Source organism: Symphodus melops, assembly GCF_947650265.1.
Source record: "Symphodus melops genome assembly, chromosome: 6".
Classification (NCBI taxonomy): Eukaryota; Metazoa; Chordata; class Actinopteri; order Labriformes; family Labridae; genus Symphodus; species Symphodus melops.
The window spans coordinates 12,462,627-12,489,590 of record NC_136696.1 but is presented as its reverse complement, the minus strand read 5'-3'; the positions used below and the strand labels follow the sequence as shown (position 1 = coordinate 12,489,590).

At 43.5% G+C, this 26,964-nt stretch overlaps 1 protein-coding gene across 1 annotated transcript; it reads left to right on the top strand.

Moving 5' to 3' along the window:
* On the top strand, positions 1-26,953 carry pdhx (pyruvate dehydrogenase complex component X). Its single transcript, XM_079347036.1, has 11 exons — positions 1-370; positions 3,267-3,350; positions 5,408-5,508; positions 11,050-11,252; positions 11,521-11,619; positions 16,964-17,132; positions 17,520-17,667; positions 19,324-19,382; positions 21,250-21,408; positions 25,120-25,184; positions 26,077-26,953. Exons 1-11 carry the CDS (start codon positions 235-237, stop codon positions 26,330-26,332), a joined length of 1,479 nt encoding a protein of 492 aa, XP_079203162.1. The 5' UTR covers positions 1-234; the 3' UTR covers positions 26,333-26,953.
* The last annotated feature ends 11 nt before the right edge of the window (positions 26,954-26,964 follow it).

The window sequence follows — 26,964 nt, the reverse complement described above, 5'->3', positions numbered from 1 at the left end:
CCAAAAGCCTGACTTCTGGTTAGCCTGCTTGTTTGTATCTCACTAACCCTTTCAGAAAATATTTGTAAAAAAAACAAAATATTTAGTCTATCTTCCAAAGTGTCCGCGAGGTTACTGGTTTATGTAACTGTAGGTTTTTAGCAGATACATTTTATTAAAGGAAGTCATTCCCAGATCTGCCATCTCGCCGTCAGGCGGCTCTGTGGACTCGTCTCGCCGACGGAGGACGACAACATGGCGGCCTCCTTGCGTCTCGGTCGTCAAGGGATTTTATTTGGCCTTAGATTATCTGGCTTTAATAAATGTTTATGGGCCACACATCCATGGCAGGAGCATGTCAGACACTTCTTCCAGTCCCCATGGTTTCTCGGTGAGTGTTGACAAGTCTACTATCAGAAAAGCTGTTGTCCTTGTGTCTGACAGCGACTGACATTTACTAGTTAACATGTTTCTGTTCTTCATGTGATTAATTTAATGAAATCGTTTTATATCACACTAAAAGAATACGTATATTGTTAAATGCAGAATAGTTTATGACGTTTCTGCTGCCTGAACGGTGAGGTTTGTATTCAGCCTGGTGTCACGATGATCCGAGCTCCTTCAGGACTGGATACATTTTCATTTAGTCTAAACTCATGTTGTTTAAGTCTTTCAAAGATTGGTTCATCTAAATTATTTGTGCAAGTTTCCAACTAGTCCAGGGCTGTCCAAGGAGCGGCACGGGGGCCATTTGCGGCCCTTGAGGGGATCTTTTGCGGCCCCTGACATCAAAGCATTTGCAGATTCTCCTTCAGATGATTTTGTTATTGTTCTTCTTCATGTTAAAGAGAGCTGATTTTTCTTTTTTTTGTTTTCAAAGCTTTGACTATTTTTTTTTTACAATGAAAATAAACCTTTGCATTTTTTTTGCAAACAAGCAGACCGTTTTTAACCATTAATAACCTGAACCTTTTTCTCAGAATCCAAACTGTAATATTTAATTTCCTGTTATTGAAGGGTTTCTTTTGTGAACCTTTTGATTCAGATCCACACATCTTTACTATTTGTTGATAAAACTGTAACTAGCAGTTAGTGTATTGACTTTATTTTTATAGAGCTCAAAATACAAAATGTTCCTTATAGTGTTTAAAAAAAAAAAAACAACAACCTGTGAACGATTCTAACACGATCATTTTGGCTCATGAGGAAAAAAAAGTTTAAACACAACTGAACTAATCCAACAGTGACTCCACATCCACAAAATCATCTCTGGAAAACAAAGCCCTGAACAAGTCAGACATCACAATATCACCTCGGAGCTTCGTCTCGTTCTGCTGTTTCTTTTGAAAACGACACTTACAGTATGTCTGGCACATTGTCTGGTGAGAATGTGATCAGCAAAGTAGAGTGTTGGCAAATAAATGGCCATGAAAAGGTTTGGGAGCAAATATTGTTTCCTAAAAAGAAAGTTAAATGAGACATTTTTTTCTCGTAACCTTTATCAAAAATAGGATCCAGACATGTGATTTATCTTTAAGTGAGAAAAATGAAGAGAGAGAGAGAAGAAAACAAAAAAACTCCTCCCCATCAGTTCAGTGGGAAGTACTACACCATTACTTCATGAACAGGAAAAGATTTCAGGTCATAAGAAACTCAAGGTTTTCTTGTCTTGTTGGTGATGTTTTATCAACCATGGCCTCTGAGTGTTGTTACTTTTATTACATCAATGATGCCAAATGTGATTTTTTTTATGTTTAATTGCTGAAGGGGTCGGACACTTACTTTTGAACAAGTTGTATTTTTAAAAAAGTGTTCAGTCGTCTGTACATGTTTGAGTTAGACTCGGAGTCAGTTCTTCACATCGTTCGGTGCGTGCACCCTTTACAAGCTTTTCATTTGATCACAGCATTGCTCGGTGTGTGGGCTCGACTCCCATCGTGTTGAAATGAAAACACTGAAGTGAGATGAAGAGACTGAGAACGTTTTCTAATTGGACCAATCAGTTCTTGATTTTTTTAGTTTGTTGAAAGAAGTGGTTAAAAAAAAAAAAAGTGAATTCACAATATATAGTAAATCGCAAAATGATTACGATCAGTCTTATCTCATCGTGACTTCAATATGGTATCGTGGGGCCTCTGATAATTCCCAGCCATGGTGTATTGTTGCTGTTGAAAAAGTTGCATTATCACTAATCATGATAATAAAGTCTCCATTGAACCTTCAGACGGGAGCGTTCATTAAAAGGTTCTTAAACTGACCCACCTAACCTGCTGGCAGCCATCCTTACCACGCTTTCTTCGTGGTAAAGCACGTCAGAATACCTGCAGACAAACGGGTATCACTTTGAAACTGCACCTACTTTTATTTTACAAGAAGTTCTTCATTTACTCTGCCTTTGACTATGGCTCAGATCATGGGAATCACAGTGATTGGTAGTTTTGCCCGCACGTCAACAAACACAGTAAAGACTCTGTTATGATCAAGACAAGGTGAGATTTCAGTCTTCTTGTATGGGCGTGCTGGTGTGTGATATTTGTAAATGTCCAGCAGATGGCAGCAGCACTCAACATGACACGCCACACAGGTTTGTGTTGTCTTCAGTGGGAAAGTGTTTTTAAAGCTCAACGTGTTGATTTCATTTTCAAGTATCGGGAAAAACCCGACACATGGTGTGTTGTGTCAGTCTGTTTACATTCTTCTCATACAGTATGAATAAATGGGAGAACTTATTTTCTTGTGTTGATTTAATGATTCCAGTCTGTCTATAAAGCAAAGTTGTCAGACATTCGCTTCATCCAAACAACGCGCCGATGACTTTTCTCGTACCGCCACGTCTGATCAGTAAGCTCACAGACTCCCTCGTGTGTGGCACCGCTGCTCAGACGGAGTGAAGCGGTGTTGCTTGCCCCCTCTGAGTGTCTGCAGATGGTGACAGAGGGGATGTGACGGCAACTCGAAAGACCTGCAAGAGCACAAGTTCCCGCGCAGCCTCTGGTGAAGTGTCAGACAGGATCACAATGACCGAAGTGAACCTGCCAGCATGCGTCTGTCAAAGCCGCCCCGTCTCTTCCTGCGATCTGCTCCTGAGTTGAACACGTTGCGCGTCCCCCTCGGCCTTCTTCTTCTTCTTCTTCTTCTTCACCAAAACCATGCTACTTCTCTTGAGTGTGACGTGATTTATTCAGACAGTCATCCTGCCGATAGTGAATGCCGAATAATCCTGGTTTGTGTGAAGGTCCTGCGTGTGATTTTGGTGGTCTAAAAACAATTCTCTCTTCATCCTGTAGGTGTCAGCGCACTCAAGGTGCAAATGCCCGCCCTCTCCCCGACCATGGAGGAGGGAAACATAGTGAAATGGCTGAAGAAGGAAGGTAAAATAAAACGCATGGAGGAGAAATGAAAACAAACTCATTCACGATACACATTCATGCTCGACTTTTTTTTTTTTTTTTACTAACCTGCTAAAACAACTTTTTAGCAGCTTATCGGGCGAGGCGGTTTCATCCCAACACACGGGATTCTCCCCGCACCCAAAAAGCTCGGGCGGTTCTCCCTCCGCCGACGGACCAACTCGAGCACTAATCATATTCTCAATGACATCATCACGTTGCTCTGTTAGGCAGACTGAGCGCTGGAGCACCTGAGGGGCTTCCTCTGGTGGGTAATTGGCTCAGGGAAACAGTGCAGTCACTATTCATCAAGGCTTAGCAACTCTGCTCAGCCAGGCGCCTCAGCCGCACACTCGTTTATCAGGAGGCGGCACACTGAATTCTGATTGGCCGCCGCGCTGTGTTGCCATGTGCTTCTTTGTGGGCTCGGGCTGAGATATTCACATGCGTGTGTAAGTGAGAAGGGGGGGGGGGGGGACAAAAAGGGGGAAAGATGAATTGTCAGGGACAAGAAAAACACATCCCCGCTTCCTGGATGCTGTTCTTTTTTTTTTTTTTTTATTCTTTTTTTTTTATTAGTTGATTTATCACTGTGAATTAAAAGGGACTGAAAAGAAAACGTGTGTGTGTGTGTACCAAGAACTGGTCTCTTCTTTTGTGTGTAGAAAAACACACATCTCACTGAGTCTGATAAAGACATAAAATTCCCTGTTTTGGTTTAAGGAGAAAGAGGGGGGGGGGGAAAGTCTGATTTTTGAGCAGATTCCTGTGAGCAGGTTATGAGAGCGTTGGCCTGCAAGCGTCCATACACTCTGAGTATCCTCTCAGTTGTTTAGCCCATTACCTTGCTGACTGGGGGGGGGGGGGGTGATGGAGTTGTCTGTTTAATCTTTAATATTGCACATCACACCTAACCCCTGAGGTCACACGGTGTTAAAGCCTCATACAAATCCAATCTTGACTACTACCTCCCGCTCTCGGGGGGCTTCCCACGTCAATACTCCACCCTGCCCCTCACCCACCACCTTATACTTAACCCCCCCCGACCCACTCTGTTTCTATTTCCCACCCATTTCTCCACCTTAAACAAACACTACACACACACACAAAAAAAAACGTGGACGCGATCTTGCGGTCTCAGGGTTCCCTCTCTGTGCTGCATGCGCACGTGATGCTGCCTCTGACGGCTTCTTTCTGCCACTAGATAGAAATGTAACCTCAATGTCAGATAGGGATAACCATTGACCTTTGCCTCATACTGTAGCTCACGTTTTAAAACAGGCATGTGTCACAAAGACGTCTGCTCGTCACTCTGTTTCTCTGACTGAGATTTGCTGCACGTGTTGATTAGTAGAAAATATCAGTTCTGGGAGGTAGATTACATTCTTCACCTTCAACGTAGAACTATTGACTTCAAACAAATTTTCTCTGTAAATGTGACTGAACAGAAAAGCATTGTATTTCAGGTTCCCCTCCTTTTTTTTTTTCTTTTTTTTTCCGTCCAATGAGAAAGCAGGGTCCATATTGTCGAGGTAATTTCCATCGGAAAGCAGGTTCCCTTCGTGCACAAACAGCTGTATTTCAGAATGGATACATAAGCACAGACGAACTGAACCGTCGAGTCCTAATTGCCGTCCTTTTTCTCTCGCTAAGCGGATGCTAATATATTCCGGCTCTCTGCAGTGCTGGACCAGTGGGAATCTGCGGGGATTCTAAGGATAGGCAAAGATCTCGCACTTCCATCAGACACGCTGCCTTTCCATATCTCACATTCTTTCCCATGAAACATTGATTAGGGCAGTTTGTTTGATATGTAGGCCAAAGCCCGAGCAGATATTTTCTCACATAACCCTTTTGTGTCCATTCATTGAAATCCCTTCAACCAATTTGCTCTGCGTGTGTGTGTTCCCAGTTAGAGAGAGTGCTGGGTTTTGAACATAATGCTAATTATCGTCGTCCAATCAGACACTTCAAATGTTTAAAAAAACAAAACAAACCAAAAGGTGAAAGAGTTTGAGTGTGTGTCTGTTCTTCCTCAGGTGAGGCCGTGGCAGCAGGTGACGCCCTGTGCGAGATTGAGACGGACAAGGCCGTCGTTACCTTGGAATCCAATGACGACGGCGTCCTGGCGAAGATAATGGTGAGTGAGAGAGACGCTCATCAACATGTCCCGCGGTACGCAACGAGATAAAGCAATAAGAGGTATACTCCAGGATTAGGTCTGTGCGATAACTAATTAAAAGGCTGAGTGAGTATTGAAGTGTGTTCAAACAACGGCATTTAATCTGCATTAGTGGGTTTTTTTTTTTTTCCCCTTCATCATGTTTTGCATGTTGAATGCATTCCTGTTAATTTATGCCTAAATGTTGCAGGGTTCCTTCTTCGCCTGTGCTAATTGGCCGCGCTACACTGACAGCAAGGAATTTGACGTGAAGTGTCTTCAGTGACAAATATGTCCCTCCTTCCACCCCTCATCGGCCTGTTTGTCTTTTGAATTTTTAATTAGCTGCCAAAGCCACGGCGATGGCTCGTCTTTCATCAGAACTCCAGCACATGTTTCCGCCCGCCTGTACAATCAGATGAAGATGTTTCATCTTCTTTTGGCGCGTTTAGCTGTTGTTGTGGAAGAAATCTGCCCACAGTATGTGAAGTGGGAGCCGTCGCTGCTTCTTTTTTTTTTTTTTTTTTCTTTTTATTAAAGGCGTTCAGGCGAGATTGACTGCCAATGATCTTGTTTGTTTAACTTTAACGGTGACAGTGCTGTGTCTGTGCCGTCACGCTGCCTCCACAGAGAGGGACTTTCTAACAACACACGTTTTCCAGGCCACGTCTCTTTGGACAAGCCTGAGTGGAGCCGTGTTTAATTCCATGTTGCGTCTTTCGACGCGACAGTAACACAAAACAATTACACAGCAACACCAAAAAGAGGAGGCGCAATCTTCATGAAGGATGCACGTACACGCATACGGGCAGAAACAAAAACCAAAATGGCTGAATTAAATCAGTAAATCATCAGAGGGGACTAGTGTTTGATTTAGAACCCTAAAGCCTTTGTGTGTTTTTTGTTTTTGCCTCTTACTTCCCTTGCATCCGTTCTCCCACATTCCCTTACTCCATCCTTGTCTTTGCCACTGTGGGGATGATGTAGTTTCTATAGCAACCACCCAAGAATTGGGGGTAGGGGGCTTCACGACTGAAGCTGGCAGAGAAAGATGGTCTGCATTAGATAAGCCCCTGAGCTCACTCGCTCTCTCTCTCTCTCTCTCTCTCTCCCTCTCTCTCTCCCTCTCCATGTGCTGGTGAGCGTGTGTATCATTAATAAGAATAACAGCAGCTAGTGGCGGTATGTGGGAGATTTGCACCCTCCGCTCGTGCAGCCTGCCCAGTGCAGGGTCAGAGTGCATTAGCTCTTAGTGGCGTAATCGTGGCTCCCCAAGCACCCAGTGGGTTTCTAATTCAGAGGCTACTATAATTAGCTCCTGCGGCCAAATGTTTTGACAGGCAGCAGTAGACGTTGGACTTCCTGTTGTCCACAGGGGTCATTTATGGGTGGGGGGGGTGGGGGGGTGGGGTCAAACACTGCTATGGCCCTCTACCAATGTCTAACCGCTGCTCTTGGGGCTGAGACAACTAAGGGGTCGGGGGGGGAGGAGGGGGTGTTTATTGGAGCACCAGTACCATGAACGCAGATTACTGTATCTCATCACACTGCGTTGCTCTACCCTGACCCGAGGGCTTCAATCTGAAAATCTGCCGTGGGTACAATCAATCACAGGCTGTAGGAAACGACACGCGTGTGCGCACATACATGTAGCTCCTCTGTGTTCAAACGACTGGTGTGGAGATGGATGCTTCTCAGAGAAAAATGGAGGCTGCTGGTGTTTAAAAAAAAAAAAGGATTGATAGGCACATCAGAAGGTAGTTGAGCATGGATGAGTTGATGATTGATTTAATGAGTAACATGGCAGAACAGGAGCCTAAAGATATATCGGTACATTGATGAAGATATCCAACACATTTTGCCGCGCTCACCTGTCGGCTCCCCATTCATCACTCCCTCTTTCCCCCCCTCCCCTCCATCTCCACGCACTGTCCTCCAAGAGATCAATTCTTCAGTCGTCGCTTTATAAATCACTCTCTAACCTTGCTGCATTCTCAGGTCAAAGCAGGTGAGTGTGTTTTTTACTCACAGGCGGCTGGTAAAAAGCTGAATGGAATCTGCCTGTTCTGCATATTTTCCTTCCAGAAAGACGGGCGTGTGAGTGAGTGCATTTGTAGGGGGGGGGGGGGCTGCTGGGATTGATATGGGAACAAAATATTTGAATGGTCATCATCACGCGTGAAGACAAAACACCAAAAGTGGAGCGTAATGCAGTTTAAGAAGGGAGGCCATGAAGGAAAATTACCGCAAAAACGTTTGTGGTCAGGGAGAAAAACACGTCGACTCTTCTTGAGCTTTAATTTACGATTTTTATTGGGCTGTTGGTCTGTTACTGTCAGGAAGAAGGATGTGGCTACAATCCCTCTCTGTGTGAGATCTGTCACGCTGTATCGACCGGTGGGTGACAAGCCCACCCTCTAAACAAACACTCTCCCTTTTTTTTTTTTTCCTCTTTACAAGCGTTCCTCGGTTAAGACCAGCTTCCCTTCTGCAACAAAACATCTCCCCTCCTACAATCCGAGGCTGATCCTCCACGAACTCGTTACAGTTAATAGAAATGTTGATTACTTTGCCTCATTGTTACTGAGCTGTGAGACTCTCGGGAGGGGGGGGGGGGGGCTGTATGAAAACAGTTTCTGCAGTAAGTAGGTTAAACCTCGTAAATGCTCTCGTCTGACTTTGTAATATCATTAGTGGAGCTGATGGGCTCTGGAGAGGGTCCCTTAAGAGCTCCACATGAGATCTGTTGCACTTTCAAAGAGCAAAATGTTTATTTAAAAAAAAAAAAAAAAAAAGACTAAAGACTGGGTTACGCTGGCGCGGGCCGTCTCTTCACTTCACATCAGAGAGAGGACGACTGTGAGGACACGACATGAAGCAGTGATAGAGAAGCACTGATTGTGAAAATCAGGGAGCGATACAAATACAGGTGTAAAAAAAACAACCGAACACTGAAGCTCACTGGAGATTCAGAGATTTATTAATTTCATGACTGCTGTGTGATTCTTTTTTTTTTTTAATCTTTTTTTTATTTGAAGAGCTATGCCATTGGATGCATTTACATTGTACTTCAGACAGGCAGAAGTAAAAAAAACAAACTGCTTAGCCTGTAGTAAGGAAAGTGAAGAAGTGGACAGAGGAGGAGTTTCAGGCCGGCTTTGATTGCACTGATTGGAGTATTTTTGAAGCTTCACTGACACTGTGACACCTCACATCAGCTTCTCTGAGGACGTGTGTGCACGCCAGATCCTTCTGCACAACAACAACAACAACAACAACAAGCTCGGGTTTACACTCCAACATACGAAGCCTATTCCAAATATATACAGTGTAAAGTTCAAGACATCAAATGCAAAGAATGTTTTCATCATCAGTTATGTGTTTACAGTGAAGAGGATGTTATGATTTGCTTTTCAGCTTCATGGTGTTTTTTTTTTTGTTTTTTTTCTTCAAACAGTAGGGAAGCCTCTGTTGACTAATTTGTTGGACATTTCACCCAATGAGCATCATCTATGCATCTATAGATTTCAATGTGTTCTCCAACCATTTGATGGCAGTGTTGAGCCCCCCACTCTGCCACTGATGTCCCAGCTCTCCATGCAGTCTGTACACAGTGCAGGTGGATATACTGTGATAACGCTGACGTGGTTCACTTATCTCTGAAGCAGCGAAGTCGCCCAGTGTAACCGCTCTTGTTTTTCGTTTTTTTTGGTTTATTTGTTTTTCTGGTGTTATTTGTCCACAGTGTGGTGTGCACTGACGTGATGTCCACAACTTCCACTTCTTGTTATGTGTTGCCCGACAGACATATGACCAGCGTGACTGCAGCTCTGTTTGGTCGATTCATCTTCCCCCAGCACTGGTATCTGACGCCTCCTCCAGCATGTATTTGTGATCACCTCGGGAGGTGGGAGTGGCAGCAAACAGGAAGGTGTTGAAGGATTCAGTGCTGCTCTGCCTCCTGCTCTATTGAGCTTCCTTTCCTACATTTGTTCATCTTTTACAATTTAATAACATTTTTAATGGGTGTAAATCAATGTGGGTGGGCTCTCTTAGACTCTGTAATGGGATTTTGTGGTTAAAAGGATTATCAGTCAACATTATGACTCACTCATGACTATTGTCTTTACGGTCTGTTCTCCTTCAGGCTGTTCGACCTCTTCCCAGTTTGTAGCTGTTGATGATGACACACGTGAGCATTTAATCATGTTTAGGTGCACTAACTCTACACTGCGAAGAATAAATGGCGGATGGTATATTGGCCCTTTCTTTTTGGCCGCTCGGCACCGACATGATTCCCGCTCCAGTTACACTCAGATGTCTCGATTGTCTGTCCTAAAAACATGTCACAAATCCCAGTTCTGCTCGTGTCCTGACACTGCAGTCACTACATCCCTCAAGTGCCAAAGGGCTTCTGTTCTGAATGTAGAGACAAAAGAGACGGCTTCCTGAAGCGACGAGAACGTTACAGTCGACCTCGTCGCAGCCATCATTTTCTCTTCTCCCTGTGTTAAACACTAATCAGACCTAATTGTTCAGCCAATCAGAGGCTGTTGTTTCCCTAGTAGTAGATGCTCGGCACTTCTGCGAGTTGATTTGCTGGTTAATCCTCCTTGCCTTTTATCTGTTCAACCTCTCTGCAGGACAATTAGGCTCTGCACTATACGAAGAGGAGGCATGGAGCTGCAGCTTCCTTCTACCAGTGAGCGCAGGTGTTCATATCTCCTGCTCTTCTTTCCGGTTAGGTGGAGACCATCATTGTTGTGCTACTTTTGATTTAGCAAGCCTGCTAGAGGGAGCGGGGTGCAGGCACAGTTTGTTGATAACTGGATTTATTCATTGTGCTTCCCATTTGCTCCATTTTGTTTATCTGTCTGTTGATATAAATTGCAGTTTATCAACTATGGGCTGGTTAATGCTGTTGCTAAATTATTAAATATAAAAAAAATAAAAAAACAACAACACATCCTCACATAGGCTGTGTCTTTTTCCATTTAGTGCTGTTCTTTTTCACCCTCTTGGTTGGCTCTCGGCGCACTAAGTGGATACCTTCTCTGAAAAGAGATGAAGTGCAGCAGGCGAGCTCTGTGTATTGGGCCTGGCCTTTCATTTACACTGATCAATATTGACTGAGGAACAACACCTTGCGCAGCTTGGGGAGAGCAGCGAGAGGCTTGCGATGGATTGGGATTACTCCATAACAAGATAGTGAATCAATAGATGACATGCGTGAAAATACATTGGTTTCACTGCAAGAAGCTCTTCCAGCTCGGCCAGATGTTTTGTTTAAAGTGGACAGGAAGAAAATGAAATGATGGAGATTTAAATGAAAAAGGCTTTTTCTTTTTTTTTTTCCATTTGAAGACGATTGACCTCATCTTTTGCTTTTCACTTCATACAGTGGGAGACCTTCACCTGTTTACTCTCAAGCACTCTGATTATTCTCCTCTGAAGTGACTGAACTCATCGGGTCAATTGTCTCCACGTACCGAATAAGTGCCTCTCTCGCCCTCTTTGCAGATGGAGGAGGGCAGTCGCAACGTGCGCCTGGGAACTCTGATTGCCCTGATGGTGGAGGAAGGGCAGGACTGGAAGCAGGTTGAGATCCCCCCTCCAGATGCTGCAGCTCCACCTGCTTCAAGTGAGGCCGCTGCCCCAGTTGTTCCCCCAGCCGCTGCCCCCTCTCTACCTCCTCCTCGTCCTCCACCAGCTGTATCAGGACCGTGAGTGTCAGCTTCCTTATTTCTGGTAGATGAAATCTTGTTTACACTATTGATGCTCGAGCATCTCAAGCACACGCAGGTATTTAGAATGTAGGGGCTGTCATATTTAAAAAACAAACAAACAAAAAAAACCCTACAGTTTTTTTTGATTACGTCAGACCAGAGCTTGATTTTTATTTAGTGCCTGCTCTTCTTCACTCACCCTTACTGAAAGTCGGACTGCACGTTTTGTGAAATCCTACTTTTCTCTCTTTTTTTTCTTTCCCAGTTTACGTTTGAGTCCAGCAGCAAGACATATCCTGGACACCCACGGCTTAGACCACAAACTGGCCACACCCACTGGACCAAGAGGACTTATCACCAAGGAGTGAGTGTGAATGAGAGCTTTTGTCTGAAGAGCTAAAATAAAAAACGTGTGGTTGTTAAGACATGCAGATCAGATAATAAGGGTAAAAAATTAGTGATGAAAACATGTCAGTTTTCAACATTGATTACACAAGAGGTGACGTGTAGTTTTTTTTTAGTGATATAAAAGGCCCAACGGCATACATGAAGAGGGTCCCCTTGTGGCCATAACAACCAGGCCAAGTGTGTGAAGGACAGACAGTCAGTTAGAGCAGAAGGGCTTATAGCCATGTGGAGGTAGTGTGAATAAAATCTGATAAGTGACAAAATGTGTTGGTTAGGATTTGAGGTTATTTAATCCTGTTATATGGTCATTTCACACTACAAGAAGCTGAGAACTCTCTCTCACACACACACACACACACACACACACACACACACACACACACACACACACACACACACACACACACACACACACACACTTCTAGCAACCTGCAGTCAGAAGGGACCTGATTGCACACTCCCGTTACCCACCTTACACCCTGCTGGGGAATCTCATTAGGTAGTTTCTGTCGTCATGGTAACCCAGTCTCCAGGACCCATAGGTGACCATAGAAACGCTGACTATATGTTTTGGTAATGTAAGTCTAAGAAGTTGTAAGGGTTGTTTTTTTTTTTTTTTTTTTTTAATATGAAAATCTGAATGGGGGGGCGACGATGCATTTAGGGACCGCTGTTGAGAATGTTTTCTGCTTCTCGGCTCTTTGTTATTAAGCTGTAATTAATTGTCAGGGTTAATAAACGTGAGCAGGTTCTATGCTGCAGGGTTGTCAACATGATTTCTGGGTTTTGAAGCTCAAACTACGTTTAATTAGCCAGGCAGTTTTAATTGCACCCTTATGTGTTGTTTTATCAGTGTGGCAGTTTGAGTTACCTCTCCTGTGTCCGACTCAGCTTGCCAACTCACTCGCTGACACCTAGACTAACTAATCAGCCCGGCAAGAGTGCAGAAAGGATGCTGAAGAAAGCAGAGGAAGGTTTTGACTAGATTTGAAAGACTCTTGACGCAGTTTGCATCTTTGCAAAGTGAATCAAATGATGTTCTTTTCCAAAACACTTTGCTGGCCAAGCCCACAGCCAACACGAAGTACACAAAGCTTCACTTTGATGGTGCTACCTTGCTTGGTAATGGACAGTTTGTTCTCTCCCCCCCCCCCCCCCTCTCTTTCTTTTTTAGTTTTCTCTGTTTTTTTTTCTCTGTAGAAATTGTCCTGCATAAAAATCAGACATCTCTGGAATTCCCATTCAAAATTAAAAAGAAACAAACAAACTACGTTAAGTTTAGAGTAAGTTACATGTTATTTAACATCACTTAAACAGTCGGTGGGCTGTTGTAACATAAGCACTACAGTTGGATGTTGTAGACATGCTGTTATTATCACCCCCTCAGGTTTATCCCAACAGGAACCTCCAGCCTTGAAAAAAAGCCAGTTCCAGCATAATAAATATGTTTACAGCCTGATACAAAATACAGTTAGCTTTGATTGGTTGGTGTCACACACTGTTATCCATAGTGGGACGTGTGGTAGACATGATTGACAGGTGGGTGTGATGTCACGGTTCGTCATTTGGATGACTGTAAGTTGGGCTCAGACAGTGTTTCCAGCTGCTGCCTTAACAGACACGTGACGTCACTCAAACTTCCTGCATTAATATAAGCAGTGGATGCGTCTATCACGCTGATGTTTCCACACATTTTGGACACACTGAGAGCTAACAGAGTTACTGTTAGCTTGATATAGGAGGTTGTAAGGAGCTTTGCAAGACATTGCACTTCTGTTCTGGTGGGAAAACCGAATCTCCCTGGACAGTAAAGCGACATATGGGCTTAGCTCTTTTAAGAGAGGCCAGGATAGACGCCATTCCCCTTCCTTTGTCCTGCGGCACATCAGATAAGACTGAAAGCAGGGAAGTGTCCCCCTCCCATTCTCAGTTCTACTCCACTGAGGGCCCCTCTATAGAGGGCCTGAATAACAGAGGTCACGCAACCCAGGAGTGAGATCATAGCGTGTTACGTAATCTACATCGAGGTGTAATTAGAGACTGTTTACAAACAAACACATCTATAGCACTACTTTAATCTTCTTTATCCCGGTCATAAAAAGCAACATTAACCAAGAAGTAAAGCTCACCTTGTCATTGGTTTTAACGTCAGTATACCATTGTTTACTTTTAGAACTGGACCGTGTGTGATTTAAAAAAAAAAAAAAAAAAAAAAAAAAAAAGGAAATGCTGCCGTTAAAGTGGAGAGGGTTTCTCTTTTAGGCATCATGATATGTGTAAAGAATGAGTTAGAGCAGTGAACGCGCCATGACACATGAACAAGTATGTTCATTTATGCACGCTGCTATTTGATATGAATATTTATCCAAGTTGCATGACATTGATTTCATATATTTTTTTACTTCCTGCTCCATGAAAGGCACAACTGTGGCAAAAAGGCGTCTGTCCCAGAGAGCATTTAATAAAGACCGACCTTGACTAGTACAAGTCTTCAATGATGAGGGGCTTCTCCTGTAAAACGTGACTCAACCAACCACATACAGTATGTGTCCGACTGAACGGTGAAAGCTGTGCTGCTAGAAGATGATGTCAGTGCTCTGGCTCAACAGTCATTTCCCTACATTATTGTGTGTGTGTGTGTGTGTGTGTGTGTGTGTGTGTGTGTGTGTGTGTGTGTGTGTGTGTGTGTGTGTGTGTGTGTGTGTGTGTGTGTGTGTGTGTGTGTGTGTGTGTGTGTGTGTGTGTGTGTGTGTGTGTGTGTGTGTGTGTGTGTGTGTGTGTGTGTGTGTGTGTGTGTGTGTGTGTGTGTGTGTGTGTGTGTGTGTGTGTGTGTGTGTGTGTGTGTGTGTGTGTGTGTGTGTGTGTGTGTGTGTGTGTGTGTGTGTGTGTTCCTTCCTCTGTAGTTTCAGAAGCACTTGTTGCAACACTTCACTGCAAACGCATTCAGCTTGTGTCAACTTCCTCTTGTGTTCTTCTAACCTTCACGTGTTGCAGGCTGTGCACTGAGCTTCTCTTGCCATTTAAAGGGATACTTCACCCATTTACATGAAGCTGTGTGTCATTAGAAACATGGTAGTAGTGTTGAATGGTCGTGAATCCAGCCCTCATTTTGCCCTGAGACGAGAAAAATGTGTTTTTCTTTGCTTGAAAGTTTTCTTCATGTGATGCAAAAAGCGTCATATTGCATCACATGAAGAAAACTTCCAGGCAAAGAAAAACATATTTTTCTCGTCTCAGGGCAAAATGAGGGCTGGACTCATAACCATTCAACACAACTACCATGTTTCTAATGACACACAGCTTCATGTAAATGGGTGAAGTATCCCTTTAACACAAGTCAGCATCTCTAAAGAGTCTTTTTAGAAATGAGCAGTCAAAGTAGAGCTTACTCCTCTTTAGAATTGGTCTCTATTTCAGACCATGTGTTGTTTACATTCCCTAATGTGTTTTTTTTATGTATATCAAGAAGGCATGCAGTTACCATCCAGCATTTTGTCCTAGGTGGCAGTAGAAGGCAGAGTGTATTCACGTGTGTGTGTTTGTGCAAGCTGCCTGAGTCCCTTTTTAATATTCTGCTCACTGTTTCTCAGTCTTTCAGAGGCTTCTTTGCTTTGCTTTGTCAGTCGGGCTGTAAATGCTTGGTGTGAACAGCACATGGTCGGCTCCACAAAAGGTATCATGGTGTAATTGCCAAATGCCCACTGTAGGCTGCTGTTGACTTGACTTCCTTTTGAATTCATAGTGGATTGTTTTTAATGTACTATCACTGAGGTTTAGGACACATTCACAAACCTTCAGTTGGAGAAAAAAAAAAAAAAGAGTTGGCAAATCTGTTTCCTTCCCTATTTTGCTACTTGTTTTCGTATTTATTTGCATGTCCTGTAAAACGTCTTTTAACGGCTACGCTGCTTTTTCTGTTTAATGTCATGAGATACTTCGTGTAGTCCTCTCAGGTTATCTGGGGGATTTCCAAGTTGCCTCAGTCCCTCCACAAACAAATACCTCCTATCATTCAGAGAAAGGAAGGAGCTTGTGCTAGAGGAAGAAAAATAAAAGATGCAGCTCTGAGAGGAGAGAATAGCTGGGGGGCCCAGACAGTTCTGAGCTACACGGTGAGGTCAGAGGCAGCTGGTCCAGACAAAAGACTGCATGTGTGTGAGTTGTTGGACCCCTGTGCATTGAGCTGGAACCAGAGAGCTTCAAGCAGGAACACCTGATACCTGCCCCTCCCATCTCTTTCACTGCTAGGACTGCTAGGAAAATTAATGGGTGTAAAAGAAAAAAAAAAAATCCAGGGCAAATCATTGTGCGGTGTACTGTAAGCCGGAGGAAAATAGAGGCCCTCAATTTGATGTTAGGCCATCTGTAAGTGGAAAATTCACCTCCATCAGAGATGTAACTAAGTCGTTTAAGCATGCAGGATAACACCATGCATCCAAAGCAAAAACAGTAATGAGTCTATGATATCTTATTGCTTTGCCTCAGGTATAGAGTGAAGGGAGGGTTGGTTAATAAAAAACCAAGGGTTTGAATAAGCTGCAGCTGGCACCTGATCTCGCCCTAAGCCTTACCCTGCTGGGCTTTGTTTATGACTAGCAAATGATCTCCTGACGCCAATCCACTGGAGAACAACCTGAAGTTACCTCTCCCTGAGAGCGATCGCACAGATGAAGTCCTGACTAAACCAGCTGGCCAAGTGGAAGGCTAATGGGTTAATAATGCAACTGAATAATCACATATATAATGAAATCACATATAAATGGTCAAAGGAAAAAGAAATAAAGAAATGACTGTAATTATAATGAAGAAGGGAGAGTTTTCTTTCACTGGTAAAATTAGGCCATCATGGGTAATCTCAGAAAATGAAGACAAATCTAGAGATCTAGGTGTCGCTTGAAGTAGCATAGTTAATTCTAAAAGTTCTCAATATTTTAGATTTCGGAGGACTAGGGCACACTCGAACAACCTGACCTGTTCTTCCACTGTGATGCAACATCGGTTTATTTACATCTTGTTGCCCAAGTACTTCCAACCACACCAGCTCTCCTCGCTCTGTCGTCTGAAATAGAAATGATGGAAAAGTTGAACTCCTTTTTTTTTTTATGTCGGGATAAAACTGAGCGTCAACCATTCCATCTTAGATGAACAAAAAGTGCCTTTTGTAATGTTCCTTACTAATGCAGACCAATGCGTAAAAAAACGTGATGACATACTGTAGTGAGTTCATATGATTTTTTTTACATATTGTGATCGAAAATGTTGAAAGGATTGTCTGTCATTGTTTTGTGTTACGATTACAGAGATGCGTTGAATCTCCTGAAGACGTCTCCTGCTGCCAAAACAACAACAACAGCCGAAGCTGGCCCGCCTCCCCCGAGTCCTGTCCCTGCCTCAGTAGCAGCCCCTCCGCCCCCTGGGAGCAGACCCAACATACCTCCTCTTTCTGTACCAGGGAAACCAGGAGCACCTGTGAGCACTACTAACACTGTCTCATGCTTGTAGAGACAAAGCTCAAACACACACCGTCAGTGTAGTGTCGTGGAAATGACACGAGACACAATCAGCCACAGTTCACTGCCCATCTTCCCACTTATGGTTTGTGTCGGAGTCATTTCACTTATCTCAAAATGTTTTTTTTTCTGCTAAATGTGAGTATTGACGTCACCAATCGGGATCTAAAAAAACAAAAAAATAAAATACACGTATCATGTGATCAGCTCAGAGAATTCCCCCCCGAGTGAGTGATAGCTGCTGTCACACATTGGTGTTCCCCTGTTGTTCCTCTCCAGACGTCCTCTTCTCCTTTCATTATGAATTTCTTCTCTTTCTCTCCCCCCCCCCCCCCCCCCCCCCCAGGGCACTTTCACAGAGATCCCAGCCACAAACGTCCGCCGTGTGATCGCTCAAAGACTTACGCAATCGAAGACCACCATCCCCCACGCATACGCCTCAGTGGACTGCGACATGGCTGCTGTCATGCACCTCCGCAAAGACTTGGCCAAAGGTGAAAAAAAAAAAAAAACCTAGTGTTGTGAGTGTATTGCAATAGCACTGCTGTTGTCATGCCAACAAGTTAAATGTCCATCAGTGAATGTCTGACAGTTCCATTTGGAGGGAACGTTTCCGTGACAATGTAGATTTCAGGGACTTCACATGACTGCTGGGTTGACAAAGAGGACAGTCTTTTGCGTTCGAGATGCTATGACGTATGTTTACTCAGTCATGATCCTGTGGTCCTGAAGATGTATGCAAACCAGACCACATAAGATGCGTCAACATCCGACACTGATCACACCTGGTTTCTTTCTAAAAAATAAGGCTGCTTTTGATAAGACACCCACATCTGCTGCATCTGCTCGCATGAAATTGAAATTGCTCACTCGAGATCAGAGCGCTAAATAATTCCACTAGTTCTGCCTTCTGTTGTCAAAACTTTGGTTGGCGTTATTATTTTATCACGACACTGAGCTTTCATTGGAGTATCCGTTTGTGTAAAGCACTCTCCTGGAGTCAAAGTGGTCCGTTTAATCTTTGATGCACCCAAACGTAAATGACTGATAAAAGCATGATTAAAAGTATTTTTTTCAGAAAAGGCCCTGTGTGAGGGTAGAGGAAGCTAGATGAAAAGACCTTAGTCACGGAGTCGCCCTCAGTGAATCACTAAGTAAGGCACTGTACGTACGAGTGTTACAGTACAAGCGGGCTCTTCCCCTTGTTTGGAAAGAAACTTGATATTTTCAGCCTCAGACTTCCCTAGCAACTGTCCTACAGCTAAACCACAGCTGCTTGTGAAACAGCCCTCAGGATATGTCTGGTGAAGGGTGTTTCGTACCACAAGCCGATAACGGGAACAATGCCCACGTGTTACAACAGTCATTTTTCAACAGAATGCTACTTCAGGCCAAGACAGAAGCCGTTTTTAACGGCTGCCTGTAATGCATCCCTAAAATGTAAGCCGTGCTCACTTAACACTGTTTTTCAAGTTGATGTAGCAATGCTGCTTTTTTAAAAAAAAAGTTTAAACATTTAGTTCGACACGTCATCGCACGATTGGCTTTATTTGGCGTAACAACGTTGCCCGTCTGTCAAACAAGCTGTAAATCTCTCTGGGTCCTGTCTCTGTGCTGGAGGAAATGGGACGGCCATTCCAGACCTATTAGCGAGCGGGTGTGTGTATTGAGGGATTCTCTCTCCCCCGGTTGTTTTTGCGGGGCCTCTTTGTTCAGGAGCAGTCCGATTTCACGGTTAGCACGTTAATCATGCCTCTCGCAGCATTCATAACCGTCTGGTGCTGCACTATCGGGCCGACGCTGGTTAAAGTTGGCAGCGATGCCGAGCCCTCCGGGTCGTCCACACAGAGCTGGGAGCAGAGCAAATGCTTTCGACTGAGTCTATATGCAGAGACTGATTCTGATCAGCTGGAGTCTAAGCCAATCAGATTTAGGCGATATAGGACCTTTTTTTTCCCCTCTCTAACTGAGGGAATGTGTAGTATCAATTATTTTCCCCTCTTGTGCAGAAAAGCCTCATAGACGTATCTGTGTTCAGCCATACCTCTGTCCAAGTCTTAAAAACTCTCCAGCTCTCTTAAAGAAGAACAAACCTGATATGTTGATTGGTGTCAGAGCTTGATTGACTGTTTCCTCTTTTCTCTTTTCAGAACAAATCAAAGTGTCCGTTAATGATTTCATTATCAAGGCAGCAGCTGTTACACTGAAAGTAAGTATTCCTCAGAATCTGCTATAAATGCTTCAACAAAAAAAAAAAGCCTGTAGACAGAAATCTGTCGTCCATACTGTAAACGATTACGGTAAGGTTTCAGCACAGATGGTTTTTCTTTTTGTAAATGTGGTCGACTTGAGCTTTTCTTGGGCTTTTCTAGTCTTCTGACGACCAAACGTCACATCTACCCACGGACACAGGATTCAAGATTTTTATTTGTCACATGCTCATACAGATGCGCAGTGAAATGTAAGGACTGTTCCGCAAGGCCATGCAATAACAATAACAATAAGCATTCAATTTAGTAATACACATATATACAGCAACAAATAAAAATGAGTTATTAGAATTTACAAAATGAAATGTAAAAAATATAGAATAAATAAAATATAGTATATAATACAGAGACCATAAATAAAATAAAATATAGACAAAAAATATATACTGTATTTAGAACATAATGATGACAGAGGCTGCTGTTGCATCTAATTCCATTCATACACGTATGAAGACATAGACAAGACATAAGACTCATCGGACATGTGACTGCACAAGCTGGGGATGGAACCCTCGACCTTCTGGTTGAGAGACCACCCACTCTACTACCTGAACTCACTCACAAACACGCTTATTTGTCTTTTCTTTTTTTCACGAATGAATGCTTTATACAGTTGAAAGGTACGCATTGAGCATGGTTTGAGAAATGTATGTAAGGCAGTGGATGTGAAAGAAAAGAGTCAGTCCTCTGGTATCCATCCCTCCATTTTCTGCTTCTTAAATGGGCCCAGGGTCAGTAGTCTAAGCAGAGACACCCAAACTTCCCTCGCCCCAGACACTGGGACCCCGAGGTGTTCCCAAGCCAGCCGAGAGACATAGTCTCTCCAGCGTGTCCTGGGTCGACCCCGAGGTCTCCTCCCGGAGGGACATGCCCGGAACACCTCAACTGACTCCTCTTGATGTGAAGGAGTAGCGGCTCTAACTCCGAGCTCCTCACCCTATCTCTAAGGGTGCGCCCAGCCACCCTGCGGAGGAAGCCCAATCTAGCCGCTTGTATCCGGGATCTCGTTCTTTCGGTCATGACTCAAAGCTCATGACCATAGGTGAGGGTAGGACCGAAGATCCGACCGCTCAATCGAGAGCCTCGCCTTTCGGCTTAGCTCCTTCTTCACCACGACCGATAAGACGACCGCATGACCCGCGGACGCTGCACCGATCAGTCTGTCGATCTCACGCCTTCACTGTTGGGACATGGTCCTCTGGTAATTGAGTTATTCTTGCCCAGTCTGTGTCAGCAGCAGATGATACGAGCAGCACTTATCTTTATTACTTCATGCATTACTATTAAAATTCATTTTCTGCCGCACCATGTGTTTTGGCCGTACGCGGTAACATGTTCCAGACATCACGGGAGCGCAACACGACACCCTACAGAGTGCATGAAGACATGTATGAAACACGGCTGCATGAGAGCCAGCAGCTGAGAAACCTGTGTCCCAGTAGATGTGAGGAATGTGGAACCAAAATGTTGACATGTGCCTGTTAATGTGAGTTTTTAATGCCAGAGATAAGCACATGTACACATTCTCACACAGCCAAAGTATCCCTTTGGATTGACCTCTGTGATTGACTCAGGTAATACTGGTAACGTCTGAGCTGCAGCACGTTACCCTGAGATGACCTAAGAACATCAGGAAGAGGCTTCTGATGTCAGTCCTCACAAACTCGTGTTGTTAACTGCATGGTGGAAAATAATATTTTGTCACAAGTGTTCTCTAGCGTTTGTATTTCTTTGCTCCTTAACTTTTTTAAATCTTCCGTTAGTATCAGTCACAACATGACTTGACCTCTGACTTTCCTATCGTAGGAGATGCCTGAAGTGAACGTGACCTGGTCTGGGGATGGACCCCGGGCACTCGATTCGATCCATATCTCGATCGCAGTGGCCACAGACAAAGGCCTCATCACCCCAATAATCAAGGATGCTGCGGACAAAGGAGTCCAGGAGATCTCCGCTAATGCCAAGGTAGGAGGGAATAAGGACAAGAAAGGCATCAGGTTTGAAAAGTTTTATCTCACGGCCGATTTTATCCTGAGAGTTATTTCATCTCGAGTGTGCCTTTTTGTCATGTGTTCTTTGCCATGGAAGATTATAACTCTGAGCTATAGGGACCTGCAGCGTGACAGACGTGTACCTTAAAATAGATAACGGAGACCTGAACTCAACCCAGCTGTATGGGAACACAAACACTGTGGGCGTCTGTACAGATGTCCTCACATTCTGCCTCGAACTTTCTTGCAGGCAAAGGAGCTTGTGCATTAGCTCGGGTCGAGTAGATGGTAGTGCACACAGCTGATTGTGTTTGGGATAGTTTTGTTTTTGGGTTGTCAGCTTGCAGGTCTCAGCTGTAACTGGCCACAGGCGGAGACCAAAGTAGCAATGGTCAGCAGATGGGGACAGACAAGTCATCATACATCTCATATGAAGGTGCAGAAATAAACATGATGATTGGTCTTCATGACCTTTTTTTATGAAAGCGAGACACAAGCAGTCTAGTGATCCTAATGAACTCTAATTTAGTCCTGTCATATCAGCCAAGATACAAAGAGTCATGAACAGCTATTCCTTACAACACTGGGAGAGTAATGAGCGGTGCTGTGTGCTGCAGCTGTTATATTAGAGAAAAGGAAAGGGTTTTAATTTGTGTATCATTCTTTATAAGTGGTAGAAGTCGCACTGTTTGTATTATCCTGACAGAGAGGGAGGGAGAAAGGGGCCGAGTCATTTAGTTCATATAGACTCATTTTCTTCCAAATTGCAGCATTTATGACAAAGCCGTAATGGCTCCATTGGTGCTCACAGGTCATAGATGTTGTTGCTCGTGCACGACAGTGTTGTGAGGTGTGCTCACGATATGATGCTTCAAAGTGCTGTTGTCAAGGTTAGTAATCTGTCCTCATGAAAACATTTACAGGATACGGGATTTTTGGGGCAGATACCAAATATCGATATTTGGGAGAGAAAATAGTGTGATGCCGATAGATAGGCCGAAGTCTTTCTTAGATCCATGTTTGATCAGCTATCAAAGACTTGTGGAAAAGCTTTCGAGCATAACCTAGTCAAGACGGTCCCTTAACTGGTCAGTAAATGCTCATTAACGTTCGTCACTGATTGACACTCTGGAAGGTGATGATGCTTGTTTGGTCCAAACAGCACACGCCACTGGTGACAGCCAATAAGAGAACCGATAAGCCCCGTTTCCACACAGCAGTCCGGTACGGATCGGTACAGTTTGGTTCGATTAAACCCGATCCCATTTGCGTTTCCACAGCCACCCGTGCCCTATTTGGTAGTCGGCGTGTAAGCCGGATGCCGATAGCCGCTATGTAAATAGCGTCATATGATAGCAGCTAACAGCTAACCGCTAACTAATAAATTCAACAAAGGAGAAAAACACTACACAAACAAAACCAATGCTGGAAGACATCCAGCAGTTCATCCACTTCATTGGCATGTGACTCTTTATTACAAAAACTCAATCAAGCTTTGTTTCAGAGAAGGCTGTGTGCCGCGAGGAGAAATACAGACGTAAACAATCAGCTGTGTATGGTTTGAAGACGGAAGTGACACAGGAAGTGACCTTTCCGGGTCGGCTCGACATTCTTGGCACTCCAACGGAAGGGTCCTAAAAAGTGGGACGGTATGGATCAGTTATTTGGGAATCTTGCCCAGGATTAGTCTATGGAAACGCTGCAAAATGCGTGCCGTACCGAGACGAACCGAGCCAGACCGCTCGGTGGAAACGGGGCTATAGTGTTTTTTTTCATTTTATTTATTTATTTTTTCGGGCTTTTTGTAGTCTTTATTGTGGAGGAGGGTGGATAGAGTCGGAAGGGGAAGAGAGAGTGGGGAGAGACATGCAGGAGAGTCTGCCACAGGCCGGACGTAAACCCGCCCCCACTGATAGTGTTGTTTAACGATAATCAAATGAAATGCTATTTGACTGATAAATAAATCCAATAATACTGAAGCATATCTGCGATTAATGAATCGGGCTCTTGTTTTTATATGAAATCAGGATAAGTGTGAACTTTGTCAAGCCAACATTCTCATGGAAACGCATCTGCAGGTGTAATCTGAAAGTCCAGGTATTTGAAATGTCCAAAATCTCTTCCCTCGTCTGCTGGATGAAAGGTTTCTGAAGTAACTTAGTTGTGCCCCTTTGTGGACAAAAAGAAATCATAATGCGGTGCACATGTTCTTGTTAAATAACTTGAAACACTTAAAGTGTCTGTCGGTGCTTGGGAATCAAACCGCTGCCTAAAACATCCCCACCGCACTATTACACGCACACAGCAGCAGCAGTCTCTGTAAAACACTGGCGCTGTAAGCAATCCACTTAAGCCTTCAAAAGGTGCTCTGACACCCACTGCAACTCGGTGGAGTCATGCTGCTGCGTTGAGTTAAATTCACATTTTTGTGGTTTGAATGAAGCGAACAGAAGTCGCCGCTGGCTGTTGATGTGACGGAGCGGTACATGAGACTGCTTTATACTTGAAAGCTCTCATCTCTAATGTGCCCACCATGTCCCACTGTGTTTCCTGATCCTGTGAGTCATCTCTGCACTTTCTGTGTTGGTCGTGTCCCTGTGTTAACCTTTTGAGAGCATTTCCATTCAAATAGAGTTCAGGATGGAAAAAAGACATTGTGCTCATTTTTATTTTATTTTTTTTAAATTAAAAAAAAAAAAGCAGCATTGCCATTTACTAATATATTTTAAATAGTATTCCTTTTATGACGTAGTAGTATACAGATTTGAAAGGAGCACACTTGATCTGTGACACGATAATAGTCCACTGAAGGTCTAGTGGATGCTCTTCATGCACACATTCTAACAAAGCAAACATGATACCTACAGTTCATGTCTTTATTGACAGTTAGCGACAAAGGTGTCGTTCTTATTCATGCTCTGATTGAACTTGAATCCGATGCGTTAGCTTTTCCCAGCCAGATGTCTCTCCCTCCCCTCTGGGTTTTGGCAATTCCCTTTCTTCATTTTACCAGTGCACAGTCTGATAGTTTCCATTTATCTCAGTGCTTGCTATCGGACATTTAATCTTTTTTTCAGAACAGGAGCTTCTAGAATTGGACCCTGTGGCCTCTTCCCGAAAGGTGTGAATGATATAAAACTGGGACTTAGGGGCTTTTTACACTTGTAAAGAATTGTTCTGACGTCTGTTGTGGCTAGTTGTCTTTTTTTTTTAAGATAGACGGGATTGGTTACCGGGGCTGAGCTGATAATCATAGCATGGAAGCTGTTAGGGCTGGGAATCTTTAGGTGTGTCACAATTGGATTGGATTTTGATTCTTGGGGTCACGATTACATTGTGAATAGGGTCAAAATGATTCTGGATTCATTGATCCATGGATTCAAGGTCTATTTATGAATTAGTATCTACTCCAGTCATTTGTGAGACTTGCTGAATTTATTGTTGCTCTATTTGGCACATTCTACTGAGTGGAAGAGCTTTGAAAAAAAATAAATAAAAAAGTGTATATATATATATATATATATATTAAACATGACTTTATTAAACATGACTTGTTTTCCTTTTTCTTAGCACTGTTTTTGTCTTCTGTTCTGTCAAATAACCTTTCTTGGATCTTTTATTTTCTCTCACTCTCTCTCTGAGAAGAAGCTTCAGAGATAACGTTATATGATTCATATTTCCATAGGCGCTGGCCCAGAAGGCCCGGGATGGGAAACTTCTACCCGAGGAGTACCAGGGAGGCTCATTCAGGTAAACATTAGACGTACATTATTGCTTAGGTACTGCAGAAGAAGCCTTTAAAAGAACCATAGCATAGCAATGGTCTTATTTTCTCAGTATAAACTGTCCATTTCCTCAGTTCAGTGAACTGGTTTTTATCTATGTGGAAACAGTGGTGCGTTCATAGCTCTTGATTCTATCTCACAATTTCCTTTGTAGCTCAGCAGTAAAGATAGCCATCGTAAATTTCCGCCATTATGAATGAAATCCGGTTCGGCAGATATTCAATACATTATGCATATTCTACTTCTCACTAGGACCTGAAGTGAGCGTGGTCCCGGGCGACAAGTGCCATCAGTTACCGTACCATCATTTGTAGAAAAGTGAGCGCTCGGCTCTTCAGCTCATTAGAATTAATGGTGTCATTTGGACATAAATGGGGTTTGTGTGTCAGGCAGGAGCGATGATTTCTTATGGAGATGTAGCCCTGTTCGTCCTCCTGAGGATATATGTGTACACCCTCCCTCTATCTGTATCGTCAACCCCCCACCCCCCACCCCCCACCCCCTAAGCTACATTTCTCATTAAGGCAAACAGCAGACTGCCCCCGGGTCAGTCTTGTTCACCATTCGCCATCTTTAGGGAGACATTTGGAGGCTGTGCAAATCATCACCCATCAGATTTCTATTTGTAAAATGTTCGTGGCCAATGAAATTTCTAAGCCGATATCACCTCCTCATCTTTAATGCACTCGCTCTTTGAGATAATGGTTTTTTACTAAGACGCTGGTTTAGTGCCAACATTAGATCTGCTTAGTTGATTTTTATGCATGTTTTTTTCCCGTTTATCATGTATGTATGTGTAACCTCTTCTCTGTTTTTTTCCCTTCCTCCCTCCTTTTCTCTATTACACTCTCTGGCAGCATATCTAACCTCGGGATGTTTGGTATCAGCGGCTTCAGCGCCGTGATCAACCCCCCTCAGGCGTGTATCCTCGCCGTCGGGACCTCCAGGTCTGAGCTGGGACTGTGCGAGGAGGACCAGACCCTGCGCACCCGGCAGCTAATGACAGTTACACTCTCTAGTGACGGACGGCTGGTCGATGACGAGTTAGCCTCGCGGTTTCTTGATAACTTCCGCGCAAACTTAGAAAAACCACAACGCATGGCCCTTGCCTGAAAGAAAAAAAAAAAGAAAAAAGAAGTGAGTGAGATAAACAAACAAAACCTTCATAATAAAGTCTGGATTGTGATTTCACCACCTGAATGATCTCTTAAAAAAATGAATTCCTGTCCTTGCATGGATGAAGGCTTGTACATAGTATAAACTTCTGTTGGGGCTTCCTTCAGATAGTCACCAGGCTTTGTGATGGAGGTTTTAAACTGGCCTGCTGCTGATGCCAGAGTCCAGCAGCGCTGCCAAATATTACCACAATAATAGAGCATCTTAAATCCCTCTGTCACCCTGATGTTGTAAATAAAGTGGTTATTCTAGTTCAGGTTCTATTTTCAACTCCCAGTGCATCTGCTCTAAGTCACTATGAACTCAAATGTAAAACCTACGTTTATTGGTCCGATATATTTATTACTGATCATCAGCTCTATTGTAGTTACTTCTAAAATTACCACTTCCAAAAGTTGGACAAAATTGTTCATGTTGATATGTTTTAACTTATTTCAGACAGATGCTTCGACAACACTGGAAAACAATTTTTCAAGTCCATGTGTGTACAACGTACAAAAAAAATTAGTATATATAGCTTTTGGTTTCCTTAGATGCCAATAAAACACACTGATCAAACTTGACTTGTC

Bases quoted from the DNA above. Each gene is read 5' to 3' on its own strand.
- pdhx (XM_079347036.1), top strand. From the start codon at position 235: ATGGCGGCCTCCTTGCGTCTCGGTCGTCAAGGGATTTTATTTGGCCTT. The intron at 17,668-19,323 runs GTGAAAAAAAAA...TTCTCTTTTCAG, and splicing joins CCGCAAAGACTTGGCCAAAG to AACAAATCAAAGTGTCCGTT. The intron at 19,383-21,249 runs GTAAGTATTCCT...TTCCTATCGTAG, and splicing joins CAGCAGCTGTTACACTGAAA to GAGATGCCTGAAGTGAACGT.